General features: G+C 38.1%; 1 protein-coding gene across 1 annotated transcript in view; it reads left to right on the top strand.

Annotated features, from left to right (window-relative positions):
- HSF2 (heat shock transcription factor 2) overlaps positions 1 to 17,847 on the top strand; it is a 122,207-nt gene extending 104,360 nt beyond the window's left edge. Inside the window, exon 11 of the mRNA XM_060030024.1 lies at positions 17,659 to 17,847. Coding sequence (XP_059886007.1) covers positions 17,659 to 17,724 — 66 coding nt within the window. The 3' untranslated portion in view covers positions 17,725 to 17,847. The remainder of the gene's footprint in view (positions 1 to 17,658) is intronic.
- Positions 17,848 to 18,079: the final 232 nt, after the last annotated feature.

Raw genomic sequence — 18,079 nt, 5'->3', positions numbered from 1 at the left:
AGCTGAGGCAGTGCAGGTCTTTAGCTGCCAAAAACTGTGAACAGCTTCCTCTTCTGGAGGTCAGTTTTTTGGGTGGTAAAGGTAGAAAAGCAGGGGAACAAAACTGCCAGTAATATCTGATGTACCCCAGTACCTCACACTTCAGAGCTGTGGGTAACACAAAGTTCCCTTGGATACAATACATCCTAAAACCTGTACCCTGAGATGTGTCTTATCACTGGATCGCTGGCCACACTTCTATCCTCAGAAGGATGCACAACTTTTCAAGAACACTGAGGGTGTTTACAATAACCTTCCTGCCTCATAGCAAAAGAATTATGAATAACTTTATGTTTTAAAAGGCTCTAAATGAAATATTAGGTAGCTATTTCACTGTTTACTACAGTTTGAAAATAGCATGGAAACTGTTTGTGTTATCATGTCTAACTTTACAAACAAATTATGCAGACACCAGGCTTATAACTATATTAAAATGGCCACAAATAGGAAAAAAGTAAAGGGGGGGTAGTATTTTAAAATATAATTTCTGGTGTTTTTAGATGAACAAGCAGTGATTCATTTGTTGTTGTTGTTTTTACCTTTACTGTGTTCTCCAAGTATTCTTTAATGGACAGATGTATTTTTTTAAAGTGCCAGTAGAATAATGTATTAAGTGCTAAATATATGCAAAATCAGAACTTAGGTACAGTAGGAATAAAAAGCTGAATAAGAGAAGGGGTCTTTCTTAAAGAGTTGTATTGTAGCAGGGGAGATAAGACTTACACACAAACACAATACATAGTAGGACATAGCAAATGTATTAGGAGGGCTCAGAATAAGTGCTGTACAAATGCAGGGAAAGACAGGATTATTACTGTCTTGAGTCATTTTTTATTTACTTTTGATGCATGCAGGTTGGCTTTAGATCAGTGAATAACAAAGCTAAGTCCATAAAATAGATCCCTGTGTACCATTAGAATATTTTATTTACCATTCATACTCTAGAACCTTGCTGCTGGTAGTTTATTGAATCTTTTTCTCCCAGATTTGGAAATGTGTTCTAAAGGAAGAATAAAGGTAATTTAATTTCAGCAGACCTGTTTTGACATACTCTAATTAATTGGAAACACACCTGGGAATTACAGTAGCTTAAAGACAACTCTCAACTCATTTTCTGGTCTAAAAATAAATTCACAGTGAGTTTTAAATATGAAAATAACCTTTTATGAGGTTTTTATGGTGAGGACTTTAAAAGCTTCTATAATTTACACAATGATTTATAGATGTTCAAAGGCTGAACTCTTGACTTCCCGAGTAGCTCTGAAGCATTAAAAAAAGAAATCTCTTAGCAAATATAAAATCTCATCCTACTCTTTTCAGAATGGTCATCTAACATCAAGATGGAAAACCATACATAGAGAATAATAGGACGAAAGGACATCAAATATTGGTAGTATCTGTCATTTCAATTTAGAATACAGTATTGTGATAGTTACACAGGTCACATGGAGATGCTATTCAAAGTATTTCAATAATAGGATGGCAGAATGAATACAAAATGCAGTTAAGCGTTTTATTTTATTATTCACTTTTTATGCTTTATTTTAGGATATAAAGAGAGATAAATGGCAGGTGCATATGGAGGAAAATGGAGTTAAGTAACTAGAGTTTAAATTAAATTATTCAGAATAAATATATTAAAAGTATAATGAACAATATTAGCATTTTGGGAATTACAAAAGAAGAGGACAATTAAGCATATTTTGATGGTGCTTTGAATTCATTCATATGGAAATTTTAAGAAGTTTACTTAAAGAGAAAGAAGAAATACTTTCTTTGGTAGCTACATATATCTGTATAGATAAATAGTTAATATCAAACTTTTAAAGGAATGTTTTGCAGGACAAAGACTTCTTCTTTTGCAAAGACCTCTCCATGTTCTAGCACACAGGTCCATTTCAATAGTATTGTGAGGTTCTGGTAACAGTGACTTTTCAACTCTACTGACTACAACCTCTAGAAAGAAATACACTGTAAAATCACAGTATTTGAAGCAAGCCAAGAAAATAATCTAGTTCATTCCCTCCCTTTGAGTCTGACTCATGTCAGCTATTGGCACAGATGTGAAGCTTTTCTATTCTTAACACTACTATGATTCAGCTCATCTGTAAAATGAGGCTAATAAGATCTGCCTCATTAGAGCTAGGATTAAACCAAAGGATGAAGGTAAAAGACTGAGTATGAGCATCTAATACGTAGGCGGTGGTAAAAAAAAAGTAGCACCTATTACTTCTATTATTATTAATGAACTAATATGGTAACCTCTTTTAAACTGTGAAAACATTTATTTTTCAAGAAACATTTTCTCTTATACGTCGTTTAGACAATTGAATTCCCCATGCTACAATTCATACTCTACATCTAGCACTTAATGGCAATGTCCTCCCCTTTATTTGTTTCATGTTTCTCTCGTCACCCTTCTGTCATCTTCCAATTGTATGAGCTCCTTCAGGGTAGGAACCCTGTCTTATTCCAGTTTTATCCCCAGTGCAGAGCACTGAGACAGGCACAGAGTGAATTCTTAACACATATTTGTTCAATGAGTGTGAACATGCAAATATTTTAAACTAATATCCTTTTATTCCTTTTTACATTTTTTTTGAAAAAGTAATATATACACATAGTTTATAAATGGAACATATATAACAAAATACATTTCTGTCAATCTCTCCTGCAATTTTTTAATTCCTTCAGAGATTCCTTCTTCATACATGTTCATATCTCTCAATAATATGCCTATACTCCTATATTTTGATTATTCAATTTTAAATATTATCAATTGACTTTCTAATATGGTGGTTGAGCATTTAGCTCCCTGAAACGTTCATCTCCTCTGGTTCCCTCCCCATTTCCCACAATACAGTTACATTAAAAGTTTTGTCTAGATTTAATTAATTGCTTACATTATTATGACTATGTAAATAATATTTATAGCTGAGCATTTTAGGAATTCACTAAAATTACACTTCCTTTTAAACTTTCATTTTTCTTGACATTGGTAATAGCCTTGCTTTATTCATTAGATTGGTTTTATTTAAATCTTTTGCTAATTTTTCACAATAGCCTTTCAGTACCATTATCCCCAAGATCATTCTTCTCAGGTAATCTATCAGTTCCAATTATTTTGTTATGGAGTCATCCATCTGGAGAAGTCCATTCATTCTCTACTTGAACTGACTGCTCTTTAGGGATACTTCAAAGCACTTGTCTAGGAACTTTCCCTGTCATGCTGAGAATTCCCTTGTTTTTCTTCTAATTCGGGTATCCTGCTTTCTTGATTCCCTCTTTTCGTCTTTCTTGCTTACTCTCTTGTTTTATTGGAGTACATCCTCTAATTATTTCCTGAGAAAAGGTGCATGGGAAATACAATATTTGAGAATTTGTGCGTCTGAAAATATCTTTATTTTACCATAACACCGGTAAGTGGTCATTGATTCCTACATTGAAAGATTCTTTTCTTTATATAATAATATTGAAAATGCTGTTCCACTCTCCTCTAGAGAAAAGTGTTGCTGTTGAGATATCTCATTTGGTTCCTTATTTTTGCATGGCATACTTATTGTCTTTTTTTTTTTTCTAACTTGAAGCTTATCTCTATTTACCTGAAATTTCACTTAGTTAGGCCTATTTTTCATCTTTTTTTTTGCTGTCACTTAGTGAGTCCTTTTAATCTGGAAACTCATGTCTGTGAAATTTTCTTAAATTATTTTAATGATGGTTCCCTGGCTTTTATGATGATTGCCTGTTTCATCTGATTTCTCTTTTGGAAACTTCTGTGATTCAAATATTGTACCTCCTGAGCCATCTTCTTCTTTTTTTTTTTCCTACACATATTCTTTTTTTTAACATCTTTATTGGAGTATAATTGCTTTACAATAGTGTGTTAGTTTCTGCTTTATAACAAAGCGAATCAGTTATACATATACATATGTCCCCATATCTCTTCCCTCTTGCATCTCCCTCCCTCCCACCCTGCCTATCCCACCCCTCTAGGTGGTCACAAACCACCGAGCTGATCTCCCTGTGCTATGCGGCTGCTTCCCACTAGCTATCTATTTTACGTTTGGTAGTGTGTATATGTCCATGCCACTCTCTCACTTTGTCCCAGCTTACCCTTTTCTTATCTTTTCTCTTATTTCCCATCTCTTTGTCTTTGTACTCTAGTATCTGGATGGTTTCCTTGACATTATCTTTCATCACTACTATTGAATTTTTCATCTCTGCCATCATGTTTTTTATCATGTTCTTTTTTTTCCACCAAATTTCCTTTATACTGCAAGAAAGTCTTGCAATTTTTTTTCCTGTTTCTTTGAGAATAATTGAACTTTCTTCTCCTTTCTAAGGTCTTTATTTCAATTATTATTTTGGTCTCTATCTTTCATGTTAGAGGCTTCTTCAGACATCTCATTAACCTTGCCTTCTCATTTTAAGGGTGGGAACTAAAAGGTTGTCAACATTGAGCCAGGAAACGAGGAAGGAAGAGCACAGGGGGCTCAACATTCAGTAGGTCTGTATTCACCACATTCGCCTGATTTTCACACTGTTCCTGGCACATCCCAGTCCAAAGACCTTCTATTTTGTCTTCAAAGAATAAAACTCCAGTCTTTCTGCTGGGTCGAAGGAGGGCAGTCACCCCGCCGCAGAGTGTGATGGAAGGAATCTATGGATCAAAGTACTTAAACAACATTCCACCATTTGTTTATTTTCGGCATCTGCTTTCTCTGCCAGTTCTAAGCCTTTTGTGAATTCTTGATGTAAATCATGTTGGCTCTATGCTGTCTCTACTGCTGCCTCTCAGCTCGGAATTCACCCTTTTTACCTGCTCTGTGAACACGGAGCAGGCTGATGGAATATTGTGATTAGCAGGTAACAGAATAAGCTTTGTCACTAGAGGTTGCTGGAGAGACACTGCAGGAGGACAGGCTTTTCTTCCCGGTTCCAGCGTGTTCCTCTTGTCTGGCGCCTGCAGCCTGGAAATGCATCGCTCTGGAGCATTAGGCTCCTCCAGTACAGGCAGCTTCCCCAGTGCCCCGCTAGGCAGTTCACGCTGGGCAGCAGAATGCAGCAGCCAGCAGATTCCTCAGTACCTCTACCCTTAGGCATTTTTATAAGGAGTGCCTCCAGCTGAGTCATCTGCCCTTGAATAGTTTTTGCTGGCACCCTGGAGGGTGAATTTCCGGTAAGTTCCACCAGGGCAGCATCACAGCATCCTCTACATCCAGTGAGCCACTTCTGCGCCCTCTCCAACAAGGTCGGGATCGCAGCCTTGGGGGAGGAAGCAGGTTGGTCTTCAGGCTCTATCTACCCGAGACGGAGTGGCTGCTCCTTGTATCTGGGATTCCTATATTCTTTAGACTTGTTTTTACTTCTTACTAGCTAATCCCTGGGCACTCCAATCCCATGTTATAGTTAGCGATTCTTTATGTTAAACCATCCCTGTTCAAATTACTGTGATTCGGGGCTGACTGCTATAGTCACTTTGAGCCTGTCCTTCAAGCCCATGAGAGGTTGAGTGTCCCCAACAGGATAATAGGATGTCATAGGATGGTGTGCAGTGTTCTTTGCCATCAGCCCCTGATCACCTAATCATTTATCCCCTGGCTATCCTGACTGCCCTGTGCTCTGCTCCACATCTCTAAACACTTTTATAAAAAGTGCTGAGTTATTTTTATTTTGCAGGATTCACAAGGAAAATTGATACGCCTGGGCAATAAATGGGTACAGTTCCCTCACTCTAGAAATACCTTAACTCAGAGTGTCATCATCTCTCAAAATTGTTCAATGCAACTCTTTCTTTCTTTTCTTTCTTTCTTTTTCTTTCTTTCTTTCTTTTTCTTTCCTTTCTTTCTTTTCTTTCTCTTTCTTTCTTTCTTTCTCTTTCTTTCTTTCTTTCTTTCTTTCTTTCTTTCTTTCTTTCTTCCTTCCTTCCTTCCTCCCTTCCTTCCTTCTTTCCTTCTTTCTTTCTTTCCTTCTTCTTTCCTCCTTTCTTCCTTTCCTTCTTTCTTTCTTTTATTGGGGTATAGTTGTTTTACAACGTTGTGTCAGTTTCTACCGTACAGTGAAGTGGAGTTCCCTGTGCTATACAGCAGGTTCTCATTAGTTATTTATTTTATGCATATTAGTGTATGTATGTCAATCTCAATCTCCCAATTCATCCCACCCCTCTTTCCCCCCGGTGTCCATATGTTTGTTCTCTACATCTGTGTCTCTATTTCTGCCTCAATGCAACTATTTCTAAAAAGGCTTCCTTGACTCTTTCTCTCTCTTGAAATTAGTTGCTTCTTTACCTCTTGCTCCCTTAGGGCACAAGCTGTTCACAAGTCTCTCTCCCTGAGTTTACAGTGAAAGCTTTCTCTTTCTTTCTGTCACCAGCGTAGCATGTTGCCCTTTTGCACATATTAAGAACTCAATAACCTTTATGAAATAAATGAATGTGTTTAATTTTTAAGGAATCTAATTTACAGTTTCTTCCATAGAGAACTGAACTATGAATATAAAGCAAAATTAAGGTGAGATTTCAGGAGGGGGAAAAAATATTAAATGGTAGGATGATTCTCCCTTGACGTGTAGCCCTACTTCCTCTGCTGTCTCCACAATTACAGCTGCACCACCCTGCCATTTCGAAGCAGCTGTCAGACCAGCTTGAACCTGGAGCTCTTCACAACTCACGAGTTTGGATCAAAGTGACACAGGTGCTTCTAATTTAGTTGGAGCAAAGTGACACTTCTAATTTAGGTGAAACAAATTGTCAGTGTATTCTCATATTCTGGTCGACATTTGCATTTATAGGACAACAGGTATAACTGAGAATCTGTAGTTCTCAAAAAAAATTTAGAAATTAGCTTTTCATAGCTCCCTTAAATTTACCAAGTTAAAATTATGTACTACTGAATTGGGATTTACTTGGGCTGGAATTTGACCTAGACATGAGGACTCCTAAACTAGATGACTATGACTGTAAACTACTAGTGTTTTTTTTGTTTTGACGAAATAAGACATTAGCCTACAATAATGACAGAAAAAGTTAACTCCAACTACGAAGCAAAAATTCCTGAATTTTCTGGGAACTATCTCAATGATCTTCTTTGAATTAAGGTATTTAAATATATGTTAATTAGGTTTCTAGTTTGTCAGACACTGTGCAGGTTGGTAAAGGTATAATGTTAAATAAATCTTAAGAGTACACAGGTTGTCCCTAGAATGCCTCACTAAATGTACTGATATATTTATTAGGCACAAAATGTCTGCATAACGTTTGTATTTGACTAGTGTTTGTACTCACTTAAAAAACTGACATTTTCAAGAAATCTGTAACATGGGCAAGAATTATTATCTTCATTTTACAGTGGAAAGATAACTGAGCAGTGGAGGGCTTATCTATCAGAGGTCACACAGTCAGGATGTTGGAAAACAAGGACTTTAATCATGGGCTCTGTCCACTATTCTGGCTGGGATAACTGCATAACTTTGACAGAGTAAACTGTAAAAAGAACAGTATTTTAATTAACTGCTCAGTTCTTTCTCTTTCTTATACAGAGATTCATGCACAAATGTGCCACCAAAAAAGAAAAAAATCAGCAAATTAAACACCATATATCATAAACCACCAAATACCATACTTTTCTAAGTGACCTCTAAACAAACCAATTCAAGGGAATATTCTGTTAGTGACTTTAGGGAATTGCTTACACAGCTGTTTTGGAAAAATAAATTCCTCCTTAAAGATTTTAAATAGCATCATCAGCAAACTGCAGGTGAATAGATGGGGCGGTACCGTGGAAGATCCAGGCAAATCAAAAGGTAATAAATTCATCCATTCATCTACTGAACAAATGTTTATTATGCTTCTCTTTGTTCTATTCACCAAGATAGGCATACATAGATAGAAAAACAACAATCTCTTGTGGTCAGCACTCTAACAATTATAAGCCAAATGCTGTGGGGAACCCAGAGGTGAGACTGATCAACTTGTTTGGGTAAATCAGGGAAATCGGAGAAGAAATGATATTTGAGTTGAGTCTTGAGGATGAACTGAGCAATCCAGGAGATGAAGAGGAGGGAGGTCTTTCCCAGGAGAGGGATCATTTATGCAAAGACTGGAAGCTGTAAAAACATACAATGTATTCTAGGAAAGGTGAGGAATCCAGTATAGCTTGAGAATAGGCTGCATGGGTGGCTGGAAGGATAGTTGAGGGTTGTATCTGAAGCAGCCTTTAGGCTATGAATTGTTTGCTTTTTATCTTGTAGGCAGGAGGGAGGCATTGAAAACGGATAGATTTTGGCAGGCACGATTGATAAAACCCAGTATTTAGGTTGAAAGTATCAATAGAAGAGATACCAAGTGCTAAAAGCAAGGAAGAAATATAAAGAAGAAAAAGGACCTGCAGAACTAGTTCTGAATGTGGCATTCTCTCTTTGACGGGAGAGGAGGTGTAATTTCATTTCCTAATTTTGTGCTTTTCTATCCTGAAGGCCCTCTTTTCCTTTCAAATTGCCATTAGGACTTTAGCCTCTGATTCCATTTCTTATCTTAGTGTTCTGCTTTCTTTCAGAACGTTACTTATGGCTGGCTTGAAGATTCTGTTCGCTATCATTTAACTCTTCCTTATTAGTGATGATATTAGGAGGATAGTCTCATCACAACATGCAAGAAAAAAATCACCACCTCAGAAATATACAGACGTGCATAATACAGAAATAGCACACAAAGCTTCAGAGGCTTGCCCCCTTGGTGCAACTTCTAGACGTCTTGTAGTCTGGAGCATATTGACACATCCCTGTGAAGATGAAGGACAAGTTGCTGCAACTGCCTCATCTAACACTAAGAAAGAGTCAAACACCTTGTGGGCCTCTTTGGATTTTGGGAGACAATATCTATCCATTTGAACTACTTATTCCAACCTATTTACCAAAGGCTGCCTTGAGTAGGACCAGAGGAAGAGAAGGCTCTTTATCAGGTCCAGGCTGCCATACAAGCTGCTCCACAACTTGGGCCGTATGAGTGAGCAGATCTGATGGTTCTTGAAGTGTCAGAGGTAGATAGGGATGCTGTATGAAAGCTTCGGTGGGTCCCTACAAGTGAGTCATAGCACAGAGCTTTAACAATTTTGGGATAAAGCTTTGCCTTCTCTGTAGAAAACTCTCCTCCTTTTGAAAAGCAGCTTCTTCCTTGTTACTGGCAAGCCATAGAAAGCGTGATCATGGACCAGTAAGTTACTAAATCACTTGAGCTACCTATCATGAACCAAGTGTTGACAAGAAGCCAAGACATTGGGCCAGTACAGCAGTGCTTCATTATCACAGGAATGGAGTCATATAAGATCAGGATCAAGCAGGTCTTGAAGGCACAAGTTAGCACAGAGCCAGGGTCGCAGATGCTCATGGCCCATATTTCTTCCTAAGTTCCTTCCTCCATCTCAGTTTGTACCTATGGTCTCATGGGGAGCTTCCCATGACCAACTGACTACAGAAGAACAAAATTTGTGGTCTGGTTTACATGTGATTTTGCATAGTATGCTGGCATCACTCTAAAGTGGAAAACTGCAGGACTACAGCTTCACTCAGGGCTAGCCTTAAAGGACAGTGGTGGTGAAGGAAATCCTTCCAATGGGTGGAAGTCAGAGCAGTACACATGGTTGTTCATTTCTGCCTGAAAGAAGAGATGGTCAGAGGCATGGGTCTACCCTGATCCATATGCAGTGCTTAGTGTTTGGATGAATAGTCAGAAACTTGGAAGGAACACAATCAGAAAATTGGTCACAAGACGGAATAGGGAAGAGATATGTGGATAGACCTCTCTGATGGTATAGAGTATGAAGATATTTGTGACTTATATTAATGCTCACCAAAAAGTGACATCAGCAAAGGAGGATTGTAATAATCATGTGAAAAGTTGCTATTTCTATGTATCCCTAGCTACTGCTGTCCTTGCCAAATGAACACAGAAAGTGGCCATGGAGGCAAGGATGGAGGCTTTGCATTGGCTCAGTAACTCAGGCTGATCTAGCCATAGCCACTGCTGAATGTCCAACCTGCCAACAGACAAAATCGGAGACACCCTTATGTCCCCATTCCCCTGGTAATTTTCCCAGGGGAAAATTCCCCAGCCACCTGCTGGCAGGATGATTACATCAAACCACTTCCATCATGGTGCTTTATTTTCACTGGAATAGATACTTCTCTGGATATGTATTTGCTGTCCCTATCTGCAATGCTTCTGCCAAAACCACCATCCATGGACATACAGAATGCCTTAGTCAACATCATGGAATTCCACACAGCATTACCTCCGACCGATGAACTTATTTTTGCAACAAATGAAATGTGGCAATGGGCTTAGAATTCACTGATCTTAGCATGCTACCTTATCACCTGAAGCAGCTGGACTGATAGAATGGTGGAATGATCATGTGAAAACTCAGTTGTGGTGTCAGCTGGATAGGAACACCTTTGAGGGCCGAAGTGTGTTCTCCAGGATTACGTATACTATCTGAATCTGAGACCAAAATAGGGTACTGTTTCTCCCACAGCCAGGATTCAAAGGGTAGAAATAGAGGTATCTATCTATCAGCATTTTTGCTTCTTATTCTCTATGAACCTACTGAAGCAGAAAAGGCAATTTAATGCCTTCAAATAACTGAGAAGCACATGTTGTATACATAGGCTGTGGGCATGGCTGATTTAGATGCTAACATGTTATCAAGTCTCTCTCTCTCCGCACCTCTCAGCTCTGCCTTCTTGGTTGGTTGTGTTCTCAGAAGCTTTCTAAGTGGTAGCAAAGATGAGCATTGGCAGTTCCAGGCTTATAGTCTTCCAACAACAATGCCAATGGAATAAGAATGCTCTTTTCCCAATGCTTTTTAGCAAAAATCTTCAGGCTAATTTGGTTGACCTACTTTGGGTCACGTGCCCATTTCTTAAGCAGTAATTGCGGATTCTGATTTTGAATTATCAAGTCAGAGCATACTCCTAGACCTGGAGCAGCCCATCTAAACCTTGTGCATTGAAAATGGAGGGGTCCATAAGAAAAAGGGGGGGGTCTGCTGCCAGGGATGCTTGATAGCTAAGACCAATACATCTCTATTTTATCACACTTGGTTGCCCAGTAAACACATACATTTTCTTTTAATTCATACATTCAACATTTCTTTTTATATACACATTGTTCCTATGTAACACATAAGGCAACTATTCAATATTTTATTTGCAACAAATACCACATTCAACTTCTGTCTAAAAACTACAAATGTTTGTTGTACAGTTACCATATTACCTCTAGATCTGGATCTTTGCTTTGTGCCTATCTTTCTGTCAGGCTCAGATGTAGCTTCTCATGATTCAACAGTCTATGACTAATGGTATATTTGTTTAACCATCTACAGCAAACATAATAGACAATGGTGGAGTAAATAAAGGATAAACTCAATAAAATTCTCGTTTGGGAAAGAAAAGAGGGGAAAAATAAATAAGCAATGGTTCTACTCATCAGGGACTGCTAGTACTTACTGCCCTGGAAGGTCAGTGAGTCCCTAGGTCAGGACTCTGCAGAGAATTTCACTTGACAATTATTTTCTTGAGACTACATTTGATCTCTTTTTTTGTTGCTGCCACATGTTAGCAATGCACTCCCTATTGGTAAAGTTTTAGTGGTGGAGGGAATGTTTAGGGATTAAGTACTACCATGCATATGCTTGCCAGGTTTGAGATTTCTCTAGAAGGAAAACTTCCTTAACACCTTGGTAGGCATCCAGTTAATTTGCATTTGGTCAATGCTGTAGACTAATAACTAGAACCCAAGATCATGTTGAGTCAAAGTCTCAAGAGAAATCTGAGTCTGTAGTTTCTGTTTCTTACCATTAGGCCTCAATGCTCTATTCATTTTCTAAATCTCAGCTTAAAGGTTTATCATGGTGTAGAACAATTGGTTAGGATTGGAAGTCACATCTAATCTTTCCTGTACCTCTAGGTGGCATGACAGGAAGAGTGCTTTCCACTGTCTTTTTTTTTTTTTTTTTTTTTTTTTGTGGTACGCGGGCCTCTCACTGCTGTGGCCTCTCCCGTTGCGGAGCACAGGCTCCGGACACGCAGGCCCAGTGGCCATGGCTCATAGGCCCAGCCACTCCGCGGCATGTGGGATCCTCCCGGACCGGGGCATGAACCCGTGTCCCCTGCATCGGCAGGCAGACCCTCAACCACTGCGCCACCAGGGAAGCCCTCCACTGTCTTTTAATTAAGATAATTAGATTGGAGTTTCTGTTACTTTCATCTAAAAATATCCTACCTAACACCTTTTGTAGTCAGGGAGTAGCTATTGAGGTTCTTAGGAAGGACCTGGAGAATCCTATTGCAGCTTCTTCTAGATCCTACTATGATTTGCAACATTGTTGTCAGCCTCCCTGGATTTCCTTGCACTAACTTTTTGTTGGGGTGGAGAATTCGCCTTTTATAATTTTCAAAGCACATGGCTATTGAATATCAGCTGTCTTGGATTGTCAGATGCAGTCATAAAGCAAAGTGTTGTTTTCTTCTTTTTTTTTGCTTTTAAACAGTCAAGCTTGACATATTGAGAACTTGTTACTATAGTTCAGCATCCTGACATTTTTCTACCAAGTTCCCTGAGGTTCTAGCCTCAGTAGACACATAACCTGAGTCCAAAGATATGACAGGTAACAGTTTAACCATCTGCTTTGCTACTGCATAGCACAGATGGACCACATTGTAGCTAATACTAGGGGAATATTTGCCACCCTGCAGCCCACCTTGATTTGGCCAACCAAAAAATTTAAAAATTTGTTATTAACAACAACTGACTTCCATATTAACCAGGATATTTTTAGGTGAAATGACAGCAACTCCTTCTAGTTATCTTAATTAAAAGAAAAAGGTATTAATTGGTTCACAAACATAAAAAGGCCAAGGACAGACCTTGGCTTGAAGCACCCAGATCTGAATATCCAAGTGCATTAACAATGTCATGAGAAATTTGTCTCTCTCCATTTCTAGCTCTGTTTTTTTCTGTCTTCCCTTCACTCTCAAATATGGCCATAGGCAACTAATCTTCTAGCAGTTGAGTACCCTCCAATGGAAGAAGCCATCTATTTTTCAAAATTTCCAGCAAAAGTCCTGAACTAACTTTGATAGGCCTAACTTTGGTCACATGCCCAGCCCTGTACCAGTCATTGTAAACTCTGACTAGTCAGGCTGGGATCTACCACCCACCCTTGAATATGAGGAGATGAAGAGGGTCTTGAAAACAAAAGAAGGTATTTAGTTATTGTAAAAGGGGTGCTGGGCAAGCAAGCACAGCAGACATGCACTACGGTCATAAAGAGCACTGTGCCAGGAGTCAGCATAAACATAGTCTAATCACAAGCTCCGTCGCTTTCTAACCATTTGACTCTTTCTGAGATTTAGTTTCCTCATCTGCAAAATAAGGACATTAATATTAATCTCAATTACTTCATAAGATTTTTGTGATGACAAGGTGAGATTTTATATAGAACCTCAGAAGTTATACATAGAAAGCAGATATAAATATTAAAATATTTTAGAAGATCTTTAGAGTAAGGCTTATATTGCTTTAAAAACATGTTATTTTCAACATAAAACCAATATAACTGCATAAGCCCACTCCCCCAGCACAATCAAATATTATCATTTTGAAATATTTCATCTCACCGTCCTTTTTTTTCTAGTTTGCTTCTTCCCTCAAAAACATTTTCTCATACAGCTATGTAATCTTTGTAATTCTCAGCTGTCATGGCAAAATTTCATTCATCAGACATACAGAATTTTCCTAACCATTTTTATATCATTGAATGTTAAGATTATTTCTTATTTTTTACATTATAAATGACACTATGATGAATATACATATAATTATTTTTATGGAGTTGCCCTTAGTACCAACATTTCTAAGGCTCTTGGCATATAGATAGTCAAATATCTTTCTAAAATAATTGTGGCAAATTACATTATTCCTGGAAATGTGTAGGAGTACAGATTTCACTATGCCCTCACTGGCTGTAGTAAAATTGTCTTCCCCAACTTCCTTGAAGAGGATCATTTTGGTGTACTCCATGACACCAGTTGCTGGCATCTGTATCTATGTGCTTACACTCTTTCTGAGATACAAAAAGCCTTTCTGTCCAATTGTGTGTTGTATGTCTGAAATGCTGGGGAATTAACATACCTCAGGAGCATCCATCAAATAATGACTGATGGGAGCTGATGAATAAATACCTTTGAAGCTGTGTTTTACATCATTATCTGCAAGATTAAGCTTCAGTCACATACCCACCAATAGTAGCTGACTTCATAACACAGTCCTTTTCTCCCCGCATTTAAATTGAGATATAATTGACATATTATGTAAGTTTAAGGTGTACAACATGATGATTTGATATATGTATATATTGCAAAATTATTACCACAATTAGATTGGTTAACACATCCATCACCTCATATAGTTACCATTTGTGTGTGTGTGTGTATGTGTGTGTGTGTGGTGAGAATGTTTAAATCGACTCTCTTAGGAACTTTCAAGTATACAGTACAGTATTGTTAACTATTGTCACCATGCTGCACATTAGATTCCCAGAATATATGCATCTTATAACTGGAAGTTTGTGCCCTTTAACCATCTTCACCCATTTCTCTCACCCTCCTGCTCCTGGCAACCACCAATCTACTCTGTTTCTATGAGTTCAGTTTTTTTAGATTCCACATATAAGTGAGAGCATACAGTATTTGTCTGTCTCTGTCTGACTTAATTCATTTAGCATAATGCCCTCAAGCTTCATCCATATTGTTGCAAATGGCAGGGTTTTCTTCTTTTTCATGACTGAATAATATTCCATTGTGTGTGTATGTATGCATTTATCATCTATATCTAAAATCATATATTCTTTATCCATTCGTCCATTAGTGGACACTAAGATTGTTTCCATGTTACAGCTACTATAAATAATGCAGCAATGAACATGGAAGTGCAGATATCTCTTTGAGATAGTGATTTCATTTCCTTTGGACATATATCCAGAAGTGGGATTGCTGGATCATATGGTAGTTATAGTTTTAATTTACTGAGGATTCTTCATACTGTCTTCCCTAGTGGCTATGGAACAACACACACTTGATCTGCTATCTTCCCTTCCCTGTCTTGTTTCACTAATCCTCTGCTAAGGTTCCTTGTACTACACAGATACTTATACTTGAAGCCTCATCTCAGAGTTTGCTTTTGGGGGAACCCAAAATAAAACACCAAGATTAGTTGTCATCGCTTCATATTTAAGTTGGCTAACTTAAAAGGAAAGGAGTTAGCAATTATTTGTACCAACATAGATAAATCTTAAAACCTATTTTTAAATGAAAGGAGCAAACTTCAGAGAATTCATAAATAGAGTAGTATTTGTGAAGCAATAATATACACACAACAATTTTATGCATGCAAAGCAATGCCATACAGGCAAGAATTGCACACATGCAAAGTGATATAAAATATGTCATAAAATATATGATAAAACCTGTTGAGAGTGATAAAGCCAAAGTCAGAACTGCACTAACCTCTAGAGAGAAGGAAGGGCAATTCTACTGAGAAGATAACATAGGAGGTTTCCGTTATATCAGTAACGTTTTATTTCTTTCTATTTATTTATTTTTGCGGTACGCGGGCCTCTCACTGTTGTGGCCTCTCCCATTGCGGAGCACAGGCTCCGCACGCGCAGGCTCAGTGGCCATGGCTCACGGGCCTCGCCGCTCTGTGGCATGTGGGATCTTCCCGGACCGGGGCACGAACCCGTGTCCCCTGCATCGGTAGGCGGACTCTCAAGCACTGTGCCACCAGGGAAGCCCACGTTTTATTTTTTAAGCCGCATTGTAGCTCCATGTAGTTACATCATTCCATATGGTTTTTGTTCGTCTGAAATATGTTATTATAAAAATCATTGTTTAAACTACATAAAGTAAACCAAAATATCTGTAAAGAAAATTCACCTAATATTTGTAAAGAAATATTCATCTAATATTTTAATTAAAAAACCTTTATAAGTACAAAAGACAAATTAAAAAGTCTGATAGAACCGACTCTTAAAATGTAATTTTTTGAGATACTGTAATGGTGGATACATATCATTATACATTTGTCCAAATGCTTAGAATGTACAACACCTAGGGTGAACCCTAATATAAACTATGATCTTAGGATGATAATGCCATGTCACTGTAGGCTCATCAGTTGTAACAAATGTACCACTATGGTGGGGGACGCTGATAATGGGAGAGACTATTCATTTGTGGGGACAGAGGTAAATCAGAATCTGTACCTTCTTCTCAATTTTGCCGTGAACCTAAAACTGCCCTGAAAATAAAGCCTATTAAATTGTACAACATAAAAAGCAAACTTTTGTGTGTCAAAACATTGAAACAAAATTGTCCAAACTAGGAAACTACCACAAATATGGAAAAGATGATAATATGATATTCTTAGTATGTAAAGGTCGCACAAATCAATAAGAAAAACACAAAGACCCTGACTGAAAAATGGCAAAAGATTATGAACTCACAATTCTCTAACAGGAGGTAAAAATGGCTACAAGACATAAAAAAACGAGTTAACCAGTTTTTACTTCATTAGTATTCAAATAAAAGCATAATAAATAAGAGTTAAAATTTTCATCTGTAAAAATAGCAAAGATTGAAATGCTCACAGAATTTTAAAAAGTTGGTTCTTTGCCTCAATAATGTGCCTTCTTGAACTTAATTTTGTAAACCAATCAGAGCTGTGGTTTTCCTGGTCAGAGAAAAGCTAGGGCATCAGACAGATTTTGGTTCAAATACCTTCTCTACTTTTTACTGGTTATGTGACTTAGGGTAAGTTACTTTTTTCTTCTCACTGAATCTATTTCCTTGACTGTAAAATGTGGATAATTGGGCTTCCCTGGTGGCGCAGTGGTTGAGAGTCCGCCTGCCGATGCAGGGGAACCGGGTTCGTGCCCTGGTCCGGGAAGATCCCACATGCCGCGGAGCGGCTGGGCCTGTGAGCCATGGCCGCTGAGCCTGTGCGTCCAGAGCCTATGCTCCGCAACGGGAGAGGCCACAACAGTGAGAGGCCCGCCTACCGCAAAATAAATAAATAAATAAAATAAAATGTGGATAATTATATATATCTTATAGAAAATGATGAAGATTAAATTAAATAATGTAATTAACAAGTTGGTATAGGGTTGAATATTCACAGTTTTTTACCTGCTGGCCATTTTATTACAGCAATGTTCTTGTAGCAGTACATATAATCTTAAAAATTTAGACATTATCCAAATGGCTAATACATAGAGGGATAGGCAAAAATATTATGGTATTGTTTTCAAAGGGAAGAGTACACGGCCATTAAAGATAATTTTCAAAAATGTTTACTAACAAAGAATATACTAAAAATACAATGCTAAATGAAAAAATAGGCCAGCATACAAAGCTGTAACAAATTATGATTCCATGTATTAAAACTTATGCAGAAAATGCATCCCAAATTAATATTGGTATTTCTAAGCTGTAGAATTATGATGGACTTTTTTCCTTCTTTATGTTTTTTGGTATTTTCCAAATATTCTTCTACCACAACAGCACTTCCCGGTCTGGGAAGATCCCACATGCCGCGGAGCGGCTAGGCCCGTGAGCCATGGCTGCTGAGCCTGCGCGTCCAGAGCCTGTGCTCTGCAACGGGAGAGGCCACAACAGTGAGAGGCCCACGTAACCGCGAAAAAAGAATTAAGATGAGGTGGTGCCTCTTCAGAGATCTCACAATTTGATGGGAAGACGATGACTACACTATAACATCATCTATGGGGTTATGTAATACGTGTTGTGAGTGCACAGAGGCAGGAGCCACTACTGCCTTGATTAAGGCATTCAGCCAAACATTATCATGAGTATATTGCACATTAGGACTCCTAGAAAAATGGATTAAAACCTGACTTATGTTATTTTTAGTATAGAAGTATATGGTGGAATAACTTTTTCCTGGAGCGAGGGAAGCAGGGTTGGA

This window comes from Delphinus delphis, chromosome 14, assembly GCF_949987515.2.
Source record: "Delphinus delphis chromosome 14, mDelDel1.2, whole genome shotgun sequence".
Classification (NCBI taxonomy): Eukaryota; Metazoa; Chordata; class Mammalia; order Artiodactyla; family Delphinidae; genus Delphinus; species Delphinus delphis.
This window is presented reverse-complemented; position numbering and strand designations above follow the sequence as displayed.